Below are 18,642 nucleotides of genomic sequence, written 5' to 3'. Positions count from 1 at the left end.
TTACGTGTGTACAGATGTGTTGAGCATTGTATAGCTTCTCAAATTTTGAAATTATCTTAATTTCCTGTTTTATATTGGTTTTCTGGTAGCCCTTGTTGAAACTCAGCCTCTCAAAGATAGGGCATTATCAACAGGGAATAAGGGACCAGATGTTGAGACTGTAAGTTACCTCATGCTAATAGTTCCTATGGTACTTGACAAATATCAAATACGGTATTGTTTTCCTTTGAATATTTAAAATATCCACATTGCCCATATCATTTTGCATAAGTCCCTTGGGACATCTCAGTGCATAGTTGGGGCACCATGGCTTTAACAAGTGACTGAACGGGAGTTAGTGTATAAATACCCCAATTCCTTTGCGCATCAGTGGAATCGTTTTGAAGTACATGGCCTACTCTGATTCGCAGTTTCTCAAGAAGCTTAATTGGGCTCCAGTTACCTACAATTGTAATTGACTAGATAACACACTCTTTATTGTCTTTTTATTATTATTGTTGTTGTTATTTTTCTTGTTTCATTTCTCTGCTGCATTACTGGTATTTTATGGGTTGTCCTTCGAAATAAATTACTTACACTGACATCCTTGTTTTAGTATCTGCATCTGGGGGATAGAAACTAACAAGTGCTTATGTGGCTTTATTATATATTAATCAGTATTCTCTTTAACAATCTATTTTAATGAATTATGTCTTATCTCCTCACCTGTACAGTGTGTGTGTGTGTATGTGTGTATGTATATAGATAGAGAGTTCAATGTTATCTTTCCTAAATCCTTTTACATTGTGACATCTTATATATACAGAAGACTGCATATATAGTGCCTTTGGCCTCTACCTGTTAGATGTCAGTAGCACATTTCTTTCCCCCTCTCCTCCAGTTGTAACAAGCAAAAATGTCTGCAAAAGTTTCCCAATGTTCAATTTGGAAAACAACATTGCCCCATGTTGAGAACTGCTATAAAGTATACCTTATATGAATATACCAGTTTATTTATACTTCCCATTCTTGAAGGAAGTTTTTGGGTAATGTAGACAGTGTTATTAAAAGCTATCTTTTGCACATATTAATTTGGTATTCATGCACAGGATGCTCTAGTTTGTGTACTGAGGGGTAGAATTGCTGGGTTATAAAATATGCAACTTTGTATAGTTGCATATTGTATAGTCGTGGTATGTTTGTATAGTTGTAACTTCTCATGCTTTAGTCAAGTGATGTCACAGACTTCTGATGGCTTCACATATTTTGCTCATAGATAGTATTACCAGTATTTTTAGTTTTATCTTGTTGAGTAGGATTACCAATATCACATTGTGGTTTTAATTTATATTCCTTTGATTACTATTCAGGTGGACTACTTTTTCACATAACAGTTAACCATAGAATTTTCTCTTGCATGAACTGTGTAAAGTCTTCTGCAAATTACTGTATTGGGATGTTCGTTTTTTTCGTTTATTGTTTTGTAAGATTTTTATTTTATCTTATTTGAGACATGAGTTTTACTGTTTCCCAGGCTGGAGTGCAGTGGCGCAATCTCGGCTCTCTGCAACCTCCACTTCCCAGATTGAAGCAATGCTCCTGTTGCAGCCCCCCAAGTAGCTGGGATTACAGGCATGTGCCACCACTCCTGGCTAATTTTTGTATTTTTAATGGAGACGGGTTTTCTCTATGTTGACCAGGCTGGTCTCAAACTCCTGACCTCAGGTGACCTGCCCACCTTGGGCTCCCAAAGTGATGGGATTACAGGCATGAGCCACAGCACCTGGACAGGATTTTTAAAAAAGTGTTAATACTAATCTCCTCTGTTATCATATATATTGCAACTTTCTTCTTCCATTTTGCAGTCTGCTTTTTCCCTTTTCTTTTATTTTGATACATTATCCCTTGAAGGCAGGGATTTTTGTCTTTGTTCTCTTTGTATCTCTAGCACCTATAAATATTTATTGAAAGAATGAATGAACATGAGTTTAAAATTTTTAAGTCTCACCAAATTTATTAGTCTTCTCTTTTATGGGCTTTTTGTGTCATATTTAAGAAATTATTGATCAGACCCTGTGGCTCATGCCTGCAATAATAGCACTTTGGGAGGTCAAGGCGGGCAGATTACTTGAGGTCAAGTGGTTCAAGACTGGCCTTGCCAACATGGTGAAACACCATTTCTACTAAAAATACAAAAAGTAATTGGGCGTGGTGGTGGGCATCTATAATCCCGGCTACTCAGGAGGCTGAGGCAGGAGAATCGCTTGAACCTGGGAGGTGGAGGTTGCAGTGAGCTGAACTCGCACCACTGCACCCCAGTCTGGGCAACAGAGAGTGACTCTGTCTCAAGAAAATACAAATAAAAATTAAAATTAAAAAATTATGGTCAGGCGCAGTGGCTCACGCCTGTAATCCCAGCACTTTGAGAGGCCGAGACGGGCAGATCACGAGGTCAGGAGATCGAGACCATCCTGGCTAACACAGTGAAACCCCTTCTCTACTAAAAATACAAAAAATTAGCCGGGCGTGGTGGTGGGCACCTGTAGTTCCAGCTACTCGGGAGACTGAGGCAGGAGAATGGCGTGAGCCCAGGAGGCGGAGCTTGCAGTGAGCTGAGGTAACGCCACTGCACTCCAGCCTGGGCGACAGAGCGAGACTCCGTCTCAAAAAAAAAAAAAAAAAAAAATTATTTACACCATGGTCATGAAGATACTCTCCTGTTTTCTTATAAAATCTTTCTAGTTTATGTGAAGTTTAGTTACTTGTGTATAGGTTACTCCTTCAAATTTAGGTTTTTACGTCATCTAGATTTCAGTTTTTTAAGTGTGAAAAATCCTTTAGTTTTTCTTGATTGTACATTGACTCCATTAGCATATATCAAGTATCCCTTTCTGGAGTCTTTTCCTGGGTTCTCTATTCTGCTAATTGGTCTCTTAGATGGAAAACTAACTTTCTTTTTTTATTTTTCTTTTTTTAAAATCGTGTCTCAGGTGTCTTTTTTAAAAATGTAACCCAGGCTGGAGTACAGTGGCACGATCTTGGCTCACTGCAGCCTCAACCTCCCTGGGCTTAGGTGATCCTACCACATTAGCTTCCCAAGTGTCTGGGACTACAGGCACACACCACCACTGCACCTGGCTAATTGTTTGGTATTTTTGCAGAGTCAGGGTTTCAACATGCTATGCTGCCCAGGCTGGTCTCGAACCCCAGGATTTAAGAGTTCTGCCCGCCTCAGCCTCCCAAAGTGCTGGGATTACAGGTGTCAGCCATCGCTCCTGGCCAAAAAATTTCTTGACTAAAAATGTACTGACTGTTGTATTTTTGTATATATTTTAGAATTAGTTTGTGGGCCAAGCACAGTGACTCATGCCTGTAATCCCAGCACTTTGGGAGGTTGAGGCAGGTGGATCTCTTGAGCCCAGGGGTTGGTGTCCAGCCTGGGCAACATGGTGAAACCCTGCCTCAACAACAACAACGAAAAAATGCAGAAATTAGTAGGGTGTGGTGGTGTGTGCCTGTCGTCCCAGTTACTTAGGAAGCTGAGGTGAGAGGATCACTTGAGCCTAGGAGGTGAAGGTTGTAGTGAACCATAATCACACCACTGCACTCCTGTCACCTGAGTGACAGAGTGAGACCCTGTCTCAAAAAAAAAAAAGAATGTGAAGTTCCATCAGTAAACTCATTGGCATTTTAAATGGAATTATATTGAATCTGTATGTGTGTCAGCATTTCTCAATTTTGACACTATTGACTTTTTGGACTGGAAAGTCTTTGTCATGGGGGGAACATTCTTGCATTGTAGGACATTTAGCAGCATCCCTGGCCTCTACCCACTAAATGTCAGTAGAACTCCATTCCTACTTGAACAACTACTGCTATACGTCAGTGGGGATGAATTTACATTTTGATAAAATATAATCTTTCAGTTTGTGATCATTGTGTTTATTTCTGCATATATTCATCCCCTCCACCAAGTATTTTAGAGGATTTTTTGAAGGGAATGTATGTGTGAAAAGGTCTTATACATCCGTTATTAAGTTTATTTTTGTACTTTCAGCATTTAAAACTTTCATTATAAGTAATGGTTTTTTAAAAATAGCGTTTTTTTTTTTTTTTAGAGCAGTTTTAGGTTTGCAGAAAAGCATGTCTACCACTGATATTTTAATGTAAAATTTAATACGCATTCCTAGAATAAATTCAACTTGGTCATGATATATTTTTTAAATTATTGCTAGGTTTGGTTTGCTAGTATCTTGTTTAGGGTTTTTATATCTGTATTTCCATTTCAAGTTTTGTTATGAAAACTTTGCTAATTTCACAGAATAAATTGCAAATAATGACTTCTTTTTCTGTTTTTTTGGAATTATTTCTTTCCAGAATGTTTGGTAGAATTGAAGGCATCTGGACCTGAAGTGTTTTGTTGGATGATTTCAAGCTACATATTTTTTTTTTTAACCATTAAATTGTATACTTGATTGATTGATTGATTGATTGAGACGGAGTTTAGCTCTGTCACCCAGGCTGGAGTTCAGTGCCGCAAACTCAGCTCACTGCAACCCCTGCCTCCTGGATTCAAGCTATTCTACTGCCTCAGCCTCCTGTGTAGCTAGAATTCTAGGTGTGAGCCACCATTCCTGGCTATTTTTGTATTTTTAGTAGAGATGGGGTTTCACCATATTGGCCAGGCTGGTCTCAACCTCCTGACCTCCAGTGATCTGCTCGCCTTAGCCTCCCAAAGTGCTGGGATTACAGGCTTGAGCCACTGCGCCCAGTCGTGATTCACTTTTAAAAAATTCATTTAGCACTATTGAGGTATTTTATTACTATCATTATTATTTAGAGACTCACTGTGTTTTCCAGGCTGGTCTTGAACTCCAGACTTCAAGAGATTCTCCTGCCTCAGCCTCCCAGGTAGCTAGGACTACAGGCATGCAAGACCATGCCCGGCTTCTGGTGTTTTTATTATTTTGATAAACCAGATTTTTCTAGGAAACTCTCCATTTTATCTAAATTTTAAAATTTATTTTATAAAGGTGTTTATAATATTCCATATATATTATTTATATGTTTATAATATTCCACATATATATAGTGTGTACGTGTGGTGTGTGTGTCTGAGCGTATGCGCGCATATATGTGTGTGTGTATATATATATAGTTGTGTGTTGCAGATGTCCCTTTTCATTAATTTTAAATGTTTTCTGTTTCCTAATTATAGCTTTTTCTTGACACATGGATCATTTAGAAGCATATTTCTTCTTCTTTTTTTTTAATGGTTTTTGTTTTGTTCTGTTTTTTTTTGGGGTTTTTTTTGAGACGGGGTCTCACCCAGGCTGGAGTGGAGTCATGTGTGATCACAGCATACTGCAGCCCGAACTCCTGGGCACAAATGATCCTCCCACCTCAGCTTGCCAAGTAGCTGGGACCACAAGTGTGTGCCACCACACCAGCTCATTTTTCTTTTTTTCTTTGTTAAGGATGGGGTCACTTTGTTGCCATGGCTGCTTTTGAACTCCTGGACTCAAGCAATCCTCCCATCTCAAACTCACAAATGTGCTGGGATTACAGGCATGAGCCATTGTGCCTGTTCAGAAGCATATTTTTTGATTTTCAAGCATGAAAGTTTTCTGGTTAACTTTTTGTATTGTTTTCTTCTTTAGCTTCCTTGAATTTGAGGCCAAAGGAAATGGTCTGTCAGTTGCAGTCCCCTTTTGTGTAGACTTATCTCAAGTTATATGGTCAGTTTTTGCTAATGTTTCATGTGCCCTTAAAACTCATGCATGTTACGCATTTTTTAGCTGTAGTATGTCCATTGTTAGCTCAGTAATTTTGTTAAAATATTTTATATCCTTCTAATTTATTGTGCTTGTTCTGAATATTACTGAGAAGGATGTATGTTAAAATCCCACATCATGGTTATAGATTTATGTGTTTTTCCTTGATTTCTTCTTAACTGCCTTTCTCCTTCCTTACCCTCCCTCCTGTGTCTGTCTCTCACTCCGCTCCCTGATATGTTACTAGAAGTATACAGACATCCAGCTTTTTTATAATTCAATATTTTGTATTTAATATTCCTCTTTATCTCTGGCAATACTTTTTTTTTTTTCTAAAAGTCTGTTTCATTTGAGTATTAATGAAACTTAACAACTTTTCATGTTTTTCTGGTGTGCTGTTTTTTTCCTTTTATTGTTCCTGTGTCTTTTAGATGCCTCTTGTTACAACTTATAGCTGGATTGTAGTTTTTTAATTCAGTCTGTCTTTTCATTTTACCATTTAGTCCCTTTTGCATTTAATACAGTCACTGTAATTTAGTTTTATATTGAACCAATGGTTGTTCTTTGCCCCTCCTGTTCTATGTTTTCTTTTTCTCTTCTTTCTTGTTTTTAAATTACTTGAATATCAAAGAATTTGTCTTTCTTTTGTCTGCTTCTTAAAACTTTTTTTTGAGATGGAGTCTCGCTGTCTTGCCAGGCTTGAGTGCAGTGGCGCGATCTCGGCTCACTGCAACCTCCACCTCCCAGGTTCAAGCGATTCCCCTGCCTCAGCCTCCTCTGAGTAGCTGGGACTACAGGCATGCACCACCACACTCAGCTAATTTTTTTGTATTTTAGTAGAGACGAGGTTTCACCATGTTGGCCAGGATGGTTTTGATCTCTTGACTTTGTGATCCACCTGCCTTGGCCTCCCAAAATACTGGGATTATGGGCATGAGCCACCATGCCCGGCCCCAAAATTTAATTTTTGCTCTTTATTTCTGGTTTTCTGAGTTTATGTTATGCTCTAGGTATAGAATATATTTTGACAGGGGCAGGGTGTGTTGTTTTTCATCGTTTCTAAAATTTCTTAGTTATTATCTCTTTAAATTTTCTTTCCATTTTATTTCTCTTCTCCTTCAGAAACTTTGTGTACGTTTGTTATACTCTTTTCTGTGTATCTTTCCATATTTTTGAATTTCCGTGCAGCTTTCTGAATAATATTCCCCCCATCTTAGAGTTCTTTAACTCTTTTAATTTATGCCAATCCCTTAAGCCTTATTTCAGTTAATGTATTGTTCATTTCTGTAAATTATAACTACTTGGTCCATGGAATTGTTCCCCTGTGGATATTCAAACTTACATTTTTATTTTTTAACATGGTAAGTTTATTTGTTTTGCAATCTATATCTGATAATTCTAATATTTTAAGTTTTTGTGAGCCTGTTTCTGTGGTCTTGTTTTTGCTTATTTTTTGCATGTTGCCTTTCTTCGTGGTATATTTTATTGCTTTTTATTCCAAGCTCCTTATTTCCTCTCAAATTTATTTGAATCATAGGATTAAGTTACATTTCTCTAAGAGAGGATTTAGCATTTGCTTTACAGGTGTTCAGGGGCGCTACCAATCTAGGACCGTTTGTAATTGAATAGAGCGTTTGAGATTTTCTTTCAGTTATTTGTGAGAACACCAGTTTTTGATTATAACTTCTTAGATACATTTATCTCCCTCTTTGCAGTACCAGAAAAACTTTATTTCCCCCAGAGTATGAGGTGATAAATTGACCCCTGGGTTAGCCTTAACCTGAAGATGTAATCCTTTGAAGCCGCACTTTATAGAGTTATGTCTTCTAGACCCTCTACCTCAGATCGCCCAACTGAAGCAAACAGGCTTAGCAAGGGTCATCATAGAAAAGGTGATTTCAGCCTTGCTTCTATATGTTGAATTTCTGCTTTTATTTATTTTCCTCCTATTATCTTCCTGCTTCATATGGCTTCAGATGCTTTCAAAATGCTGTTTATATTTTATTTACCATTTCAGGGAAAGGATTTGTATAAATAATATTGTTTATAATATCATTATCATAAACTGAACTTGTTTATATAAAAGTAAAGTGATTTCTCCCCCGGATGATACATGTATGTGTGTGTTAATGTAACTTGTAACGCTGAAATTTTTCAAAAAAATTTTTTGTGGAAATGAATAATTTTGAAACTTTGATGCTTTTGGCATAATTTGCATATTTACTTTGTATATTGTAATGTAATTTCTACTTTCATAGGTTTTGATTTTCTTGGACCTACTTGAAGGTTTCAATTGCTTATTATTGTCATGGTTTTGAAAAAGCTCTCAAATGTAGGCTGACATGTGCAGGTACTGTTTTAGGTAGAGTGTACAAAAAAACCACAAGTAATCCTGATGGGTTTATACTTACAGAAAACCTGTTGGGTATGCAGAGAACAGGATAAGAATTATAAAATAAGAGATTGGAATATTAAGTATTTTGCCTTAATATTTTTCAGTTTCAGCCTCTCTGTGTGTGTGTCTCTCTCTCAAATAGGCCAGGCACAGTGGCTCACGTCTATAATCCCAACACTTTGGGAGGCCAAGGCAGGAGGATCAGTTGAGCCTAGGAGTTTAAGACTACCCTGGGCAACATAGTGAGACACTGTCTCTACAAAAAATAGAAAAATTAGCCAGGTGTGCACCTGTAGTCCCAGCTGCTTGGGAGGCTGGGTGGGAGGAGGCCAAGAGGTTGAGGCTGCAGTGAGCCATGATTTTGCCACTGCACTTCAGCCGGGGCAACAGAGCAAAATCCTGTCTCAAAAAAAATATATTGCTGAGAATAGACACATGAACTATTCAGAAATTCGAAAGAGGCAGAGCATGCTGGCTCATGCCTGTAATTCTAGCACTGTGGGAGCCTGAGGTGGAGGCATTGCTTCAGTTGAGGAGTTCAAGACTAGCCTGGGCAACACAGAGAAACCCTCTCTCTCTCCCCTCTTCCCCCTGCCAAAGACAAACAAAATTAGCCAGATGTGGTGATGCCTTCCTATAATCCTAGCTTACAGAGGTGGGAGGTGGGAGAGGTTCAGGTGGGAGGATTGCTTGATTCTGGGAGGTCAAGGCTACAGTGAGCCAGGATTGTGCCACTGCACTCCAGCCTGGGGAACAGAGCACGCTCTCTCGCTCTTCCTTGCTCTCTCTCTCTCTCAAAAAGATAAAAATAAAAAAAAGGAGTTCAAAAAAGTTTATGTAGATACCTAAATCATCTTAAAGGAAATGAAACATAACTTCTTACCCATTAAGTGTGGGCTGTACATACTGACTTCTAAGGAGTACAGTGTGGAAAGAGGTGGAGAAGTGTAATTTACCAAGGAGAAAAGTGACAAACACTCTTGCATGTAGATGTTATGGTTAATAATCAGTAGTGTTTAGTCATATTGATAGTGACTTGATTTTATATGATGAGGATGGCAATTTCTGTCTTGAGCGTCCCTCCAAAAATCCATAAACCCTGTCTAACCATAAGAAAAGAATCAGACAAATTGAAAGACATTATATAAAATACTTAACCACTGCTTCTTAAAACCTTTGTGGTCATCAAAAACAAGTAAAGTTTGAAATTTAGAAATGGAAGTGGAGACTTTACAGATGATGCCCCAGAAATAATAAACATCATAAGAGACTACAAGGAACAACTCTATACCAATAAATTGGATAATCTAAAATAAATGACTAAATTTGTAGAAACATACAACCTATCAAGACTTGGAGTCTGGGTGAGTCATAGAGAAAAAGAAAAGCTGGGCTGGGTGCAGTGGCTCGCACTGTAATCCCAGCCCTTTGGGAGGCCAAGGTGGGTGTATCGTGAGGTCAGGAGATTGAGACCATCCTGGCTAACACGGTGAAATCCCGTCTCTACTAAAAATACAAACAATTAGCCGGGCGTGGTGTCAGGCGCCTGCAGTCCCAGCTACTCAGGAGGCTGAGGCAGGAGAATGGCGTGAACCCAGGAGGCGGAGCTTGCAGTGAGCGAGATTGCGCCACTGCACTCCAACCTGGGCGACAGACCGAGACTCTGTCTCAAAAAAAATAAAAAAAAATTTAAAAAAAAAGCTGAACAGACCTATAATCAGATTGAGAGAACATAGAAAAGTCCCAGGATCATTTGGCTTCAGACTGGTGACTTTTGCCAAACATTTAAAGAATTAATGCCAGTTCTTCTCAGTCTCTTCCAAAGAATTGATGAGGATGGAACACTTGTAAACTCATTTTATGTGGGCAGCATTACTCTTATACCAAAGTCAGGCAAAGATATCCCAAAAAAGATACCACAAAAAGAAAAGGGCCAGTATAGATTTCTGATGAGTATATATGCAAAAAATCCTAAACAAAAGACTAGCAACCAAATTTAACAGCATATTAAAACGTTCGCCAAATGAAAATCAATTAATATGGTATGCCACATTAACAGAATGAAGGATAATAATCACTTGGTTATCTTAGTAGATACCAGAGAAAGAGTTTTATAAAACCAGCACCCTGTTCATGTTAAAAGAAAAATCTCACCAAACTAGGAATAGAGGAAAATAGAACATAATAATTGCCATATATACAAAGTGTATTGCTAACATATTCTATGGTGAAAATCTAAAAGCTTATTCTGTAAGATCAGAAAGAAGGTGAGGATGTCCACTCTCACCACTTATTCTGTGTATTATCAGAAATTCTGCGCATGCCCAGAGGTATTAGGCAAGCAAAAAAACAAAAAACGGAATAAGTGAAATTGTTTCTGTTAACAGATGACATAATCTTATATATAGAAAACCAGGCCGGGCGTGGTGGCTCAAGCCTGTAATCTCAACACTTTGGGAGTCCGAGGTAGGCAGATCACCTGAGGTCAGGAGTTCAAGACCAGCCTGGCCAACATGGTGAAGCCCCATCTCTACAAAAAATCAACCAGAATGGTGGCAGGTGCCTGTAATCTCAGCTACTCAGGAGGCTGAGGCAGGAGAATCGTTTGAACCTGGGAGACGGAGGTTGGAGTGAGCCGAGATCATACCATTGCACTCCAGCCTGGGTGACAAGTGTGAAGCTCTGTCTCAAGGAAAAAAAAAAAAAAAAAAAGGAAAACTGTAATTATTCCACAAAAATGTTAGAATTCATCAATCAATTCAGCAAAGTAACAGGATGCAACATCAACATATAAATTTAGTTGCATTTCTATACATTAACACTGAACTTTCTGAAGGAAAATTAGGGAAACATTCCAATTTACAATAACGTAAGAAAGAATAAAATACTTAGGAATAAACTTAACTAAAGAGGTGTATTAGTCTGTTCTCACTGCTGTAAAGAAATATATGAGACCAAGTAATTTATAAAGTAAAGAGGTTTAATGTTTACAGTTTTGCAGGCTGTAGAGGAAGCATGCTAGGAAGGCCTCAGGGAAATGTCCAAGCATGGCAGAATTAGAAGGGAAAGCTGGCACGTCTTCACATGGCCAGAGCAGGAGGAAAAGAGGGAGAAGAGGTACTATATACACTTTTAAACAACCAGATCTCGTGATAATTCACTCACTCTCATGAAAACAGGACCAAAAGAGAAATCCATCCCCATGATCCAATCACCTCCCACCAGGCCCCACCTCCAACACTGGAGATTATTTGACGTGAGATTTGAGTGGGGACACAGATGCAAACCATATTAGCAGGTAAAAGACTCTGTGAAAACAACAAAACATTGATGAAAGAAGTTAAAGGAGACAGAAACAAATGGAAAGACATTTTGTGTTCATGGATTGGAAGACTTAATATTGCTAAAGTGTCCGTACTACCTAAACTGATCTTACCAACTCAGTGAAATTTCTGTCAAAATTCCAATGGGATTTTTTGCAGAAATAGAAAAATTCTAAAATTCATGTGGAATCACAGAACCCTTAATACCCTAAACAGTCTGAAGAAGAAAGAACAAAACTGGAAGCACCACACTTCCAAACTTCAAAATATGATACAAAATATGATACAAAAGTACAGTAGTTAAAACATCAGCTGGATTCAGTGGCTCAAACCCTTAATCCCAGCACTTGCGGAGGCTGAGGCAGGCAAATCACTTGAGCCCATGAGTTTGAGACTAGCCTGGGCAACATGGTGAAATCCTGTCTCTACTAAAAATAGAAAAAAATTAGTGCTGGGGCATGCTTGTAGTTCCAGCTACTTGGGAGGTGAGGTGGGAGGACCACCTGAGCTGGGGAGGTGAAGGTTGCAGTGAGCCATGATCATACCACTGCACTCCAGCCTGGGTGACAGAGTGAGACCCTGTTTCCAAAAACAAAAACAAAACAGTTTGGCACTAGTATGAAGGTAGACATAGCAACTCATGTAACAGAATAGAGAGCCCAGAAATAATTCATGTACATATGGACAACTTAACCTTTGACAAGGGTGTCAAGAATATGCAGTAGGGAAAGGATAGTCTTTTCAACAAATGGTGTTTGGGAAAACTGGATATCCACATGCAAAAGAATGAAATTGGTTTGGACCCTTACCTTACACCTTAACACAAAAATCAACTCAAAATGGATTAAATAATTAAATGTAAGACCCAAAACTTACAAACTCTTGGAAGAAAACATAGGAAAGAGAGAGCTTCATGACATTGGTCTTGGCAATGAATTCGTGGGAATAACACCAAAAAGTGTCTGTGGATGGATGAATGGATAAATAAAATGTAGTATATACATACAATAGAATATTATTGAACCTTAAAAAGTAAGAAAATTTTGCAATATGCAACAACTGTGGATGAGTCTGGAGGTCATTATGCTAAGTGAAATAAGCCAGCCACAGAAAGACACAGAAATCAGTCAAGTAACTGCTTCATTACACTTACATGAGGTATGTAACTCATGGAAGGAGAGAGCAGAAGGGTGATTGCCACGGGCAGGGGGAAGCAGGAAGTGGGAAATTCCTAATAATGTGTATCAAGTGTCAGTAATGCAAAATGAATTCGTTCTACAGATAAACAGTCTGAGAAAGTGTCACAGTGTAGAGGAGTCTAAGAAGGCATGACAACTACCACCTTTGGTGGTATTCTGGAACAGAAAAATGACACTAGGTAAAACTAAGGAAATCTAAATAAAGTATGGGCTTTAGTTATAAATTTTATCAATATTGGCATATTAGTTGTGACTGTTGTACTATACTAATGTTAGGTATTGACAGTAAAGGATACTCGATCTGATGTGTATGGGATCTCTATACTATCTTTGTACCTTTTCTGTTAGTCTAAAACTAATTCTAAAATAGAGAGCATGTATTTTTTAAATGCTATAGGAGTTAAGAAAAATTCTTTGAAATTTTGAAACTAAAGTACTAAACCCGACCAGTTCTTTTCCTCATTAATCACATACATAAAAGTTCCATAAAATGAAAAATAGGTATTCTAGGCAAAAGATGAGTTAAGGAAGTCTTAGTAGCACCTGAAAAAAGTTGTGAGAGACTTCAAAGTATACTTGAGATTATTTGGGACCCCTAGTGACATAGCTTTGAAGCACAGGTTGAAGAAACAGGACTTGGTCGTTTATATGCAATCTGATAAGAAACTGCCTAAGAATCTTAATAGTCTCAAATATTTAAATCTGAAATTGTGTAACTGGAGCCAATTATACAATGTCATCTATAAACAAGATACTTGGTAAAACTTTTTGCTCTGTACTTCATGGATTTGTTTAACCATGTGGGCAGCTTCTCTGCTTTTCTGCCTGAACTTAGAAATGAAATCTGGCTCTCCCTATATCAGATTATTTCACTCATGGCCTCATTAATTAGAAAGGAGAAGAGTTCAGCCTTTTCTACTCCCCATTTTCTACTCCTTGCTTTTCCATACCATACTATGAAAGGTAACAATCTTCTCTAGAGTTATTTTTTATTGTTATCATTTTATTTCTCCCTTTAGTTACCTATGACTAAAATTTTTTGGTTGACCTCTTGTCTCTAATGCATAATTTTTGCCTGAGTTCTCAATTTTCTTTAGTAATATCCTGAATATTTTGGGACTTTCTCTACAAAAATACATAGACACAAATTTTCATATGTTTTAAAATGGCTCATAGGTACTTTGGAATCCATGTGCCACAGGTCAAGAAACCCTGCCTATCTTGAATCTTATTAATAATAATAATAGAACTGAGGTGACAGACAGACATTATTTTTCTTACAGTCATTTCTTCTAAGTCTTACGTGAACAATGTTAGCACTGAAGATGAACTTACTTTAATAGTTCTTGAAGATATGGTGAATATACTTTGGACATCTTTGAACAGTTCTATAGCTCTAGGATAGTGCTTACTTTTGGTCCTGGGCTATACTAGCATGGCTCAAACAAGCTCTACAATTTGATATTCTAATATTTGGTAAAGTTTCTGTTCTTGGTGTAGATGGACTGCATCCTGTGCAGTCTTGAAAGATTAGATAATCGGTATTCACATGTTATGTGCCAATACGTGATTTTTAAAAACATTTACTTTAATATTTTACTTATCTTTTGTATTTAGAAAGGAAAAAATACATTAGTTTCCCCCCCTCCCCCGCCACAAGGACTGTTATAAAGTGAAGGCTGCCATCTAGAGACAGACTCATCATTGGAGATGTAATCACAGCAATTTGTTTTCAAGGCATTCTAAAAAATTTTTAAGTATCAAAAATGTATCTTTATTCATAATTTGTGAGGTTTTTTTCATTTTTGCACATACTATCTAGACAGATCCTACGCATCCCAAGATATTTATGATTAAGCTTAAAAGGTATCAAAGTGTCTGTTTCTTTGCCTTTACCCCAGACCCCCTCCTCAAATCTTGAAAAAGACTCTTAAATGTAATCACTGCATTACTAGGTAGCTGTTAATTTCTGCATTTCTGGTATGCTGATGTTTATTTAGTGAATCCTTCTCAGTTTTAGTAAGCTCAACATTTCTTGCCTGACTCAGATTTTTTCTACCAATCCACCCATATTTATATCTAATCTTGATTTACAGTTTGCTCTTTATCAGACTAGGTTATATAAAAATGAAACAAAAAATGGCCAGACACGGTGGCTCATGCCTGTAATCCCAGCAGTTTGGGAGGCCAAGGTGGGTGGATCATGAGGTCAGGAGTTTGAGACCAGCCTGGCTAACATGGTGAAACCCTGTCTCTACTAAAAATACAAAATTTATTGTGTTTTTAGTAGAGAATAATTACATATGGTTATGCGTGCCTGTAATCCCAGCTACTCGGGAGGCTGAGGCAGGAGAATCGCTTGAACCTGGGAGGTGGAGGTTGCAGTAAGCTAAGCATCGAGCCATTGCACTCCAGCTTGGACAACAGAATGAGACACTGTCTCGAAAAAAAGAAAAGGTGAGACAACAATAAAAACGATCCTGTCATTTGCTTAGATTATCTCTAGTACATAACTAGATTACATTTTATTTATTTAGAGTCTATAATCCACTCTGTAAAAGAAAAGCTTTAAAATGATTTGTACATGGAGCAATTACTTTGAAAGCATCTACTATTTGGAAGGCTCTTTTGCTAAGTGTGTTAGACAGTGTTAGTGTATTTCAACCACACTTAGACTTCAGTAATTTGGGGTAAGCAAGAATGGTGTGTCGTAAAAGCTATCAATTTTTTTGGGTGTCTGTGGGGAGTCTTGCTCTGTCATCCAAGCTGGAGTAGAGTGGCGCAATCTCAACTCACTGCAACCTCAGCCTCCCAGGTTCCAGAGATTCTTGTGCCTCAGCCTCCTGAGTAGCTGGGATTACAGGCATGTGCCACCCATACCTGGCTATTTTTTTGTATTTTTAGTAGAGATGGTGTCTTGCCGTGTTGCCCAGGCTGGTCTCAAACTCCTGATCTTAAGCAATCTGCCCACCTCAACCTCCCAAAGTGCTGGGATTATAGGTGTGAGCCACCATGCATGGCCAAAAGCCATTAATATAAACTTTAAAAAGCCTTTTGTTATATTTGGATAAATTGTTTTGCTGCTGAGTAGAGTTCTGTCTACTTTCAATCTTCTATGTACTTGTGTACCTAGAAGGGATGCATAGAAGGCTTGGAGTTTCTGCCCTGGCTGACCTCACAGAATAGAGAAAGAGGAGAGTTGAAAATGACTGAGGAGGAACAGGGTTGAGACATTTCTCTAAACTGTGGTTCATAAATATGAGGATAAGAAAGTTTGCTGGGTCCTTCTTGACTTTTCTGACAATTTACCTCTTCATTGTCTTAACTTACCCCCATGAATAGGTACTAGGCATTTCGAATGGGGTGTTTAGTGCTGTTGGACCTGATATGTCTACTCTGGAGGTGGAGGCTATAGGTTTGGGTGATGGGAAAACCTACTGGAATGTCTTTCCCTGCTTTTGGGATAAAAGAGGTAGCTCGTCTCTTCAAACAGTATTTGAATCTATGCATACGTAGGAATCTGACTTCCTGTAGAACTCAAGTTATGAACTGGAGCTTTTAGCTTGCTTCCAAAATGGGCACGATAATGTATCAAAAAAAATGAATGCCCAAGTAGGAGAGTCTAATACTGAGTATTTTTTATGCTACAGGCGCAATGCCAAATACTTTACATTTGTTACCTCATTTAATTCTCTTATCATCCTTATTTATTTGTTTGAATGTTTCCCATGTGCTAAGTAATGTTCCAGGCAATAGCAGTTAGAACATTGAAGAAAACTTCTCTGCTCTGCAGTGATATTCTCACCATTTAAAAGATTAGAAATCCTAGTTTCATAGAGATTAAGTGACTTTTCTAGTGTCCCATATCTGGTAACTGGTGGAGCTGAGAAACCCTACTATGTCTTATTCTAAAGACGTTGAGCCACTCTAGGATGACTTATATTCTGAAGCTTCTGATGTATTTTTTAATCACTGCAACTACAATTACAGTCTGTTTTTATTGTTGTCTATATAAATATTTATACAAGAATGTGTTTTCCACCCTTATGTTCCATCTTTTGTGCCCTGTGATAGCAGATAAAAAAAACACAGTATTTCTGGCAAACTTGTGTTGAGGATTCTTGTTCTTGCCTTCTACTGAGTGCATATCGATAAGGATTATACAAATGCCTGATAGTGTTTAAGAGCAGTGTTTTTCAGTTTAGTTTTTTTACATTTCATTTTTTTATTTGAAATGTATTTACTCATAATTTTGAGTAATATACTTATGTATTTCAAATTTTTAAAGTGCAGAAAGCATGAATGTAGTCTCCTTTGTTTTTCTAAACCTCAACTGCCCATTTCTCTTTCTTGGAGGCAACCAGTTTTACTAGAGTATCTTTCTAGAAATATTTTAATGTGTTCAATCAAATATATTTCAATATCCATTCTTTTTTGTGTTTGAATATATCCTATAGATCTTTCTGTATCAGTCATAGATAGCTTATTTTTTTGAAAGCTCTGTCTATAGTTTTGATAGATTCCATTGACTTTGAGAGTCAATAAAAAATAGTGGTTATCATAATAGACAGTCTGCCTGCATGTAAACCATGGGTCTGATACTGGGAAACTTTTTTTTGCAAGTTGCTAAACCTCTAGATACCTCTTGTCTCAGAAATAATAGTACATTCTTCATAGGGCTGTTGTAAAGATTAAATGTATAAACATCAAGTGCCCGGGAGATAGTAAGCACCCAAATGTTAGCTGCCACCACCATTGTCATTAATATCACCTTTTTATGTATTTCATCTGATCTTTATGAGCATATAGGCTTTCTTTCCTTTTTTTTTTTTTTTTTTCTTTATTACAAACAGTGCTTCAGGGATAACCTTTTACAGTCATTACTTTGCACATGTTTTAGTCTGTGGATGTTTTGCTACAAGTACAATCCGTGGATCAAAGAGTGTGTAAATTTGTAGTTTTGGCAGACATTTACCAAACTGCATACTGTAGAGATTGTACCAAATTATATACTTTTATCAACAATTTAACATAATTTAAATTATCTAGAACTTTATGGTAGCTTTCTGATGTTATGTCTAATTATGGTTAAAAATGGCAATTTCAAAATTCTTCCTTTTCCTTCTTAGGAGTACTGTCCTGTCAGAAGAGCCTGATCAAACAACGTTTTATGTTTTAATATAAAGTATATGTTGGAAGGTTATTCTTTTGGGATTCTCACAGATAACTTGTTAATAATAATAATAATAACAGATAGCTTGAGAGAGTGGAAGTTGATCTGAAAGATTAACTATAAAATCTGTCGTTCCACAGGTACTGTGAGAATAGAGATGTTTCGAAATATGCAGAATGCAGAAATCATCAGAAAAATGACTGAAGAATTTGATGAGGTATAGCATTCCGGTATTTGTACAAATTGCTTACTTAATACTTTCACATGATGAATATGTTGATTATCTCAGGTTTTGTTTTGATTTGATGTTTAGTGTAACTGAAGATCTGTTTCTTAATTATATATGATAATCTATGGTACTAATTCCAGAATTAATGATCTTTCGAGGTTTGATTATGTTGTGTGGAGTATTGAATAATTACTGGCAGGATAAGAAAATTAGTGGTATGAGGTAGAAGTAGATTCTTGACATTTATTTTGAAGACCATCTCAAATTCCCAAATTTATAAATGCATCTCCAACAGTTTTCTGTTTGTGGAATGCTAATTGCATTAAACGCTTTAAAGGGAAAATGGTTTGGAGGTCAGTGAATTCTAAGCAGGACCACATATTATACCTGTCTCACAGATTATAAAATCACGTTATGTTATTTAAGATTCCAAGACATCCTAATTAAGAAAAGCCCTGCTTGCCTTCATTTAACCCAGAATTTCCCAAAATTATTTTACGTGGAACTTCTCCCAAACCCCTGGTGTGTGTGTGTGTGTGTGTGTGTGTGTGTGTGTGTGTGTGTGTGTGT

At 37.4% G+C, this 18,642-nt stretch overlaps 1 protein-coding gene across 2 annotated transcripts in view; it reads left to right on the top strand.

The window, feature by feature from the left end:
* Positions 1-18,642, top strand: part of STAG1 (stromal antigen 1) — a 404,632-nt gene that overhangs the window by 184,764 nt on the left and 201,226 nt on the right. For both annotated transcript variants that reach the window (XM_023187905.1, XM_023187904.2), the window contains exon 6: positions 17,984-18,060. In XM_023187905.1, the coding sequence (XP_023043673.1) occupies positions 17,984-18,060 (77 nt within the window). The remainder of the gene's footprint in view (positions 1-17,983; positions 18,061-18,642) is intronic.

Source organism: Piliocolobus tephrosceles, chromosome 2 (genome assembly GCF_002776525.5).
Source record: "Piliocolobus tephrosceles isolate RC106 chromosome 2, ASM277652v3, whole genome shotgun sequence".
NCBI classification, from domain to species: domain Eukaryota; kingdom Metazoa; phylum Chordata; class Mammalia; order Primates; family Cercopithecidae; genus Piliocolobus; species Piliocolobus tephrosceles.
The sequence above is the reverse complement of the archived record's forward strand: the minus strand, read 5'-3'. Positions and strand labels throughout refer to the sequence as shown.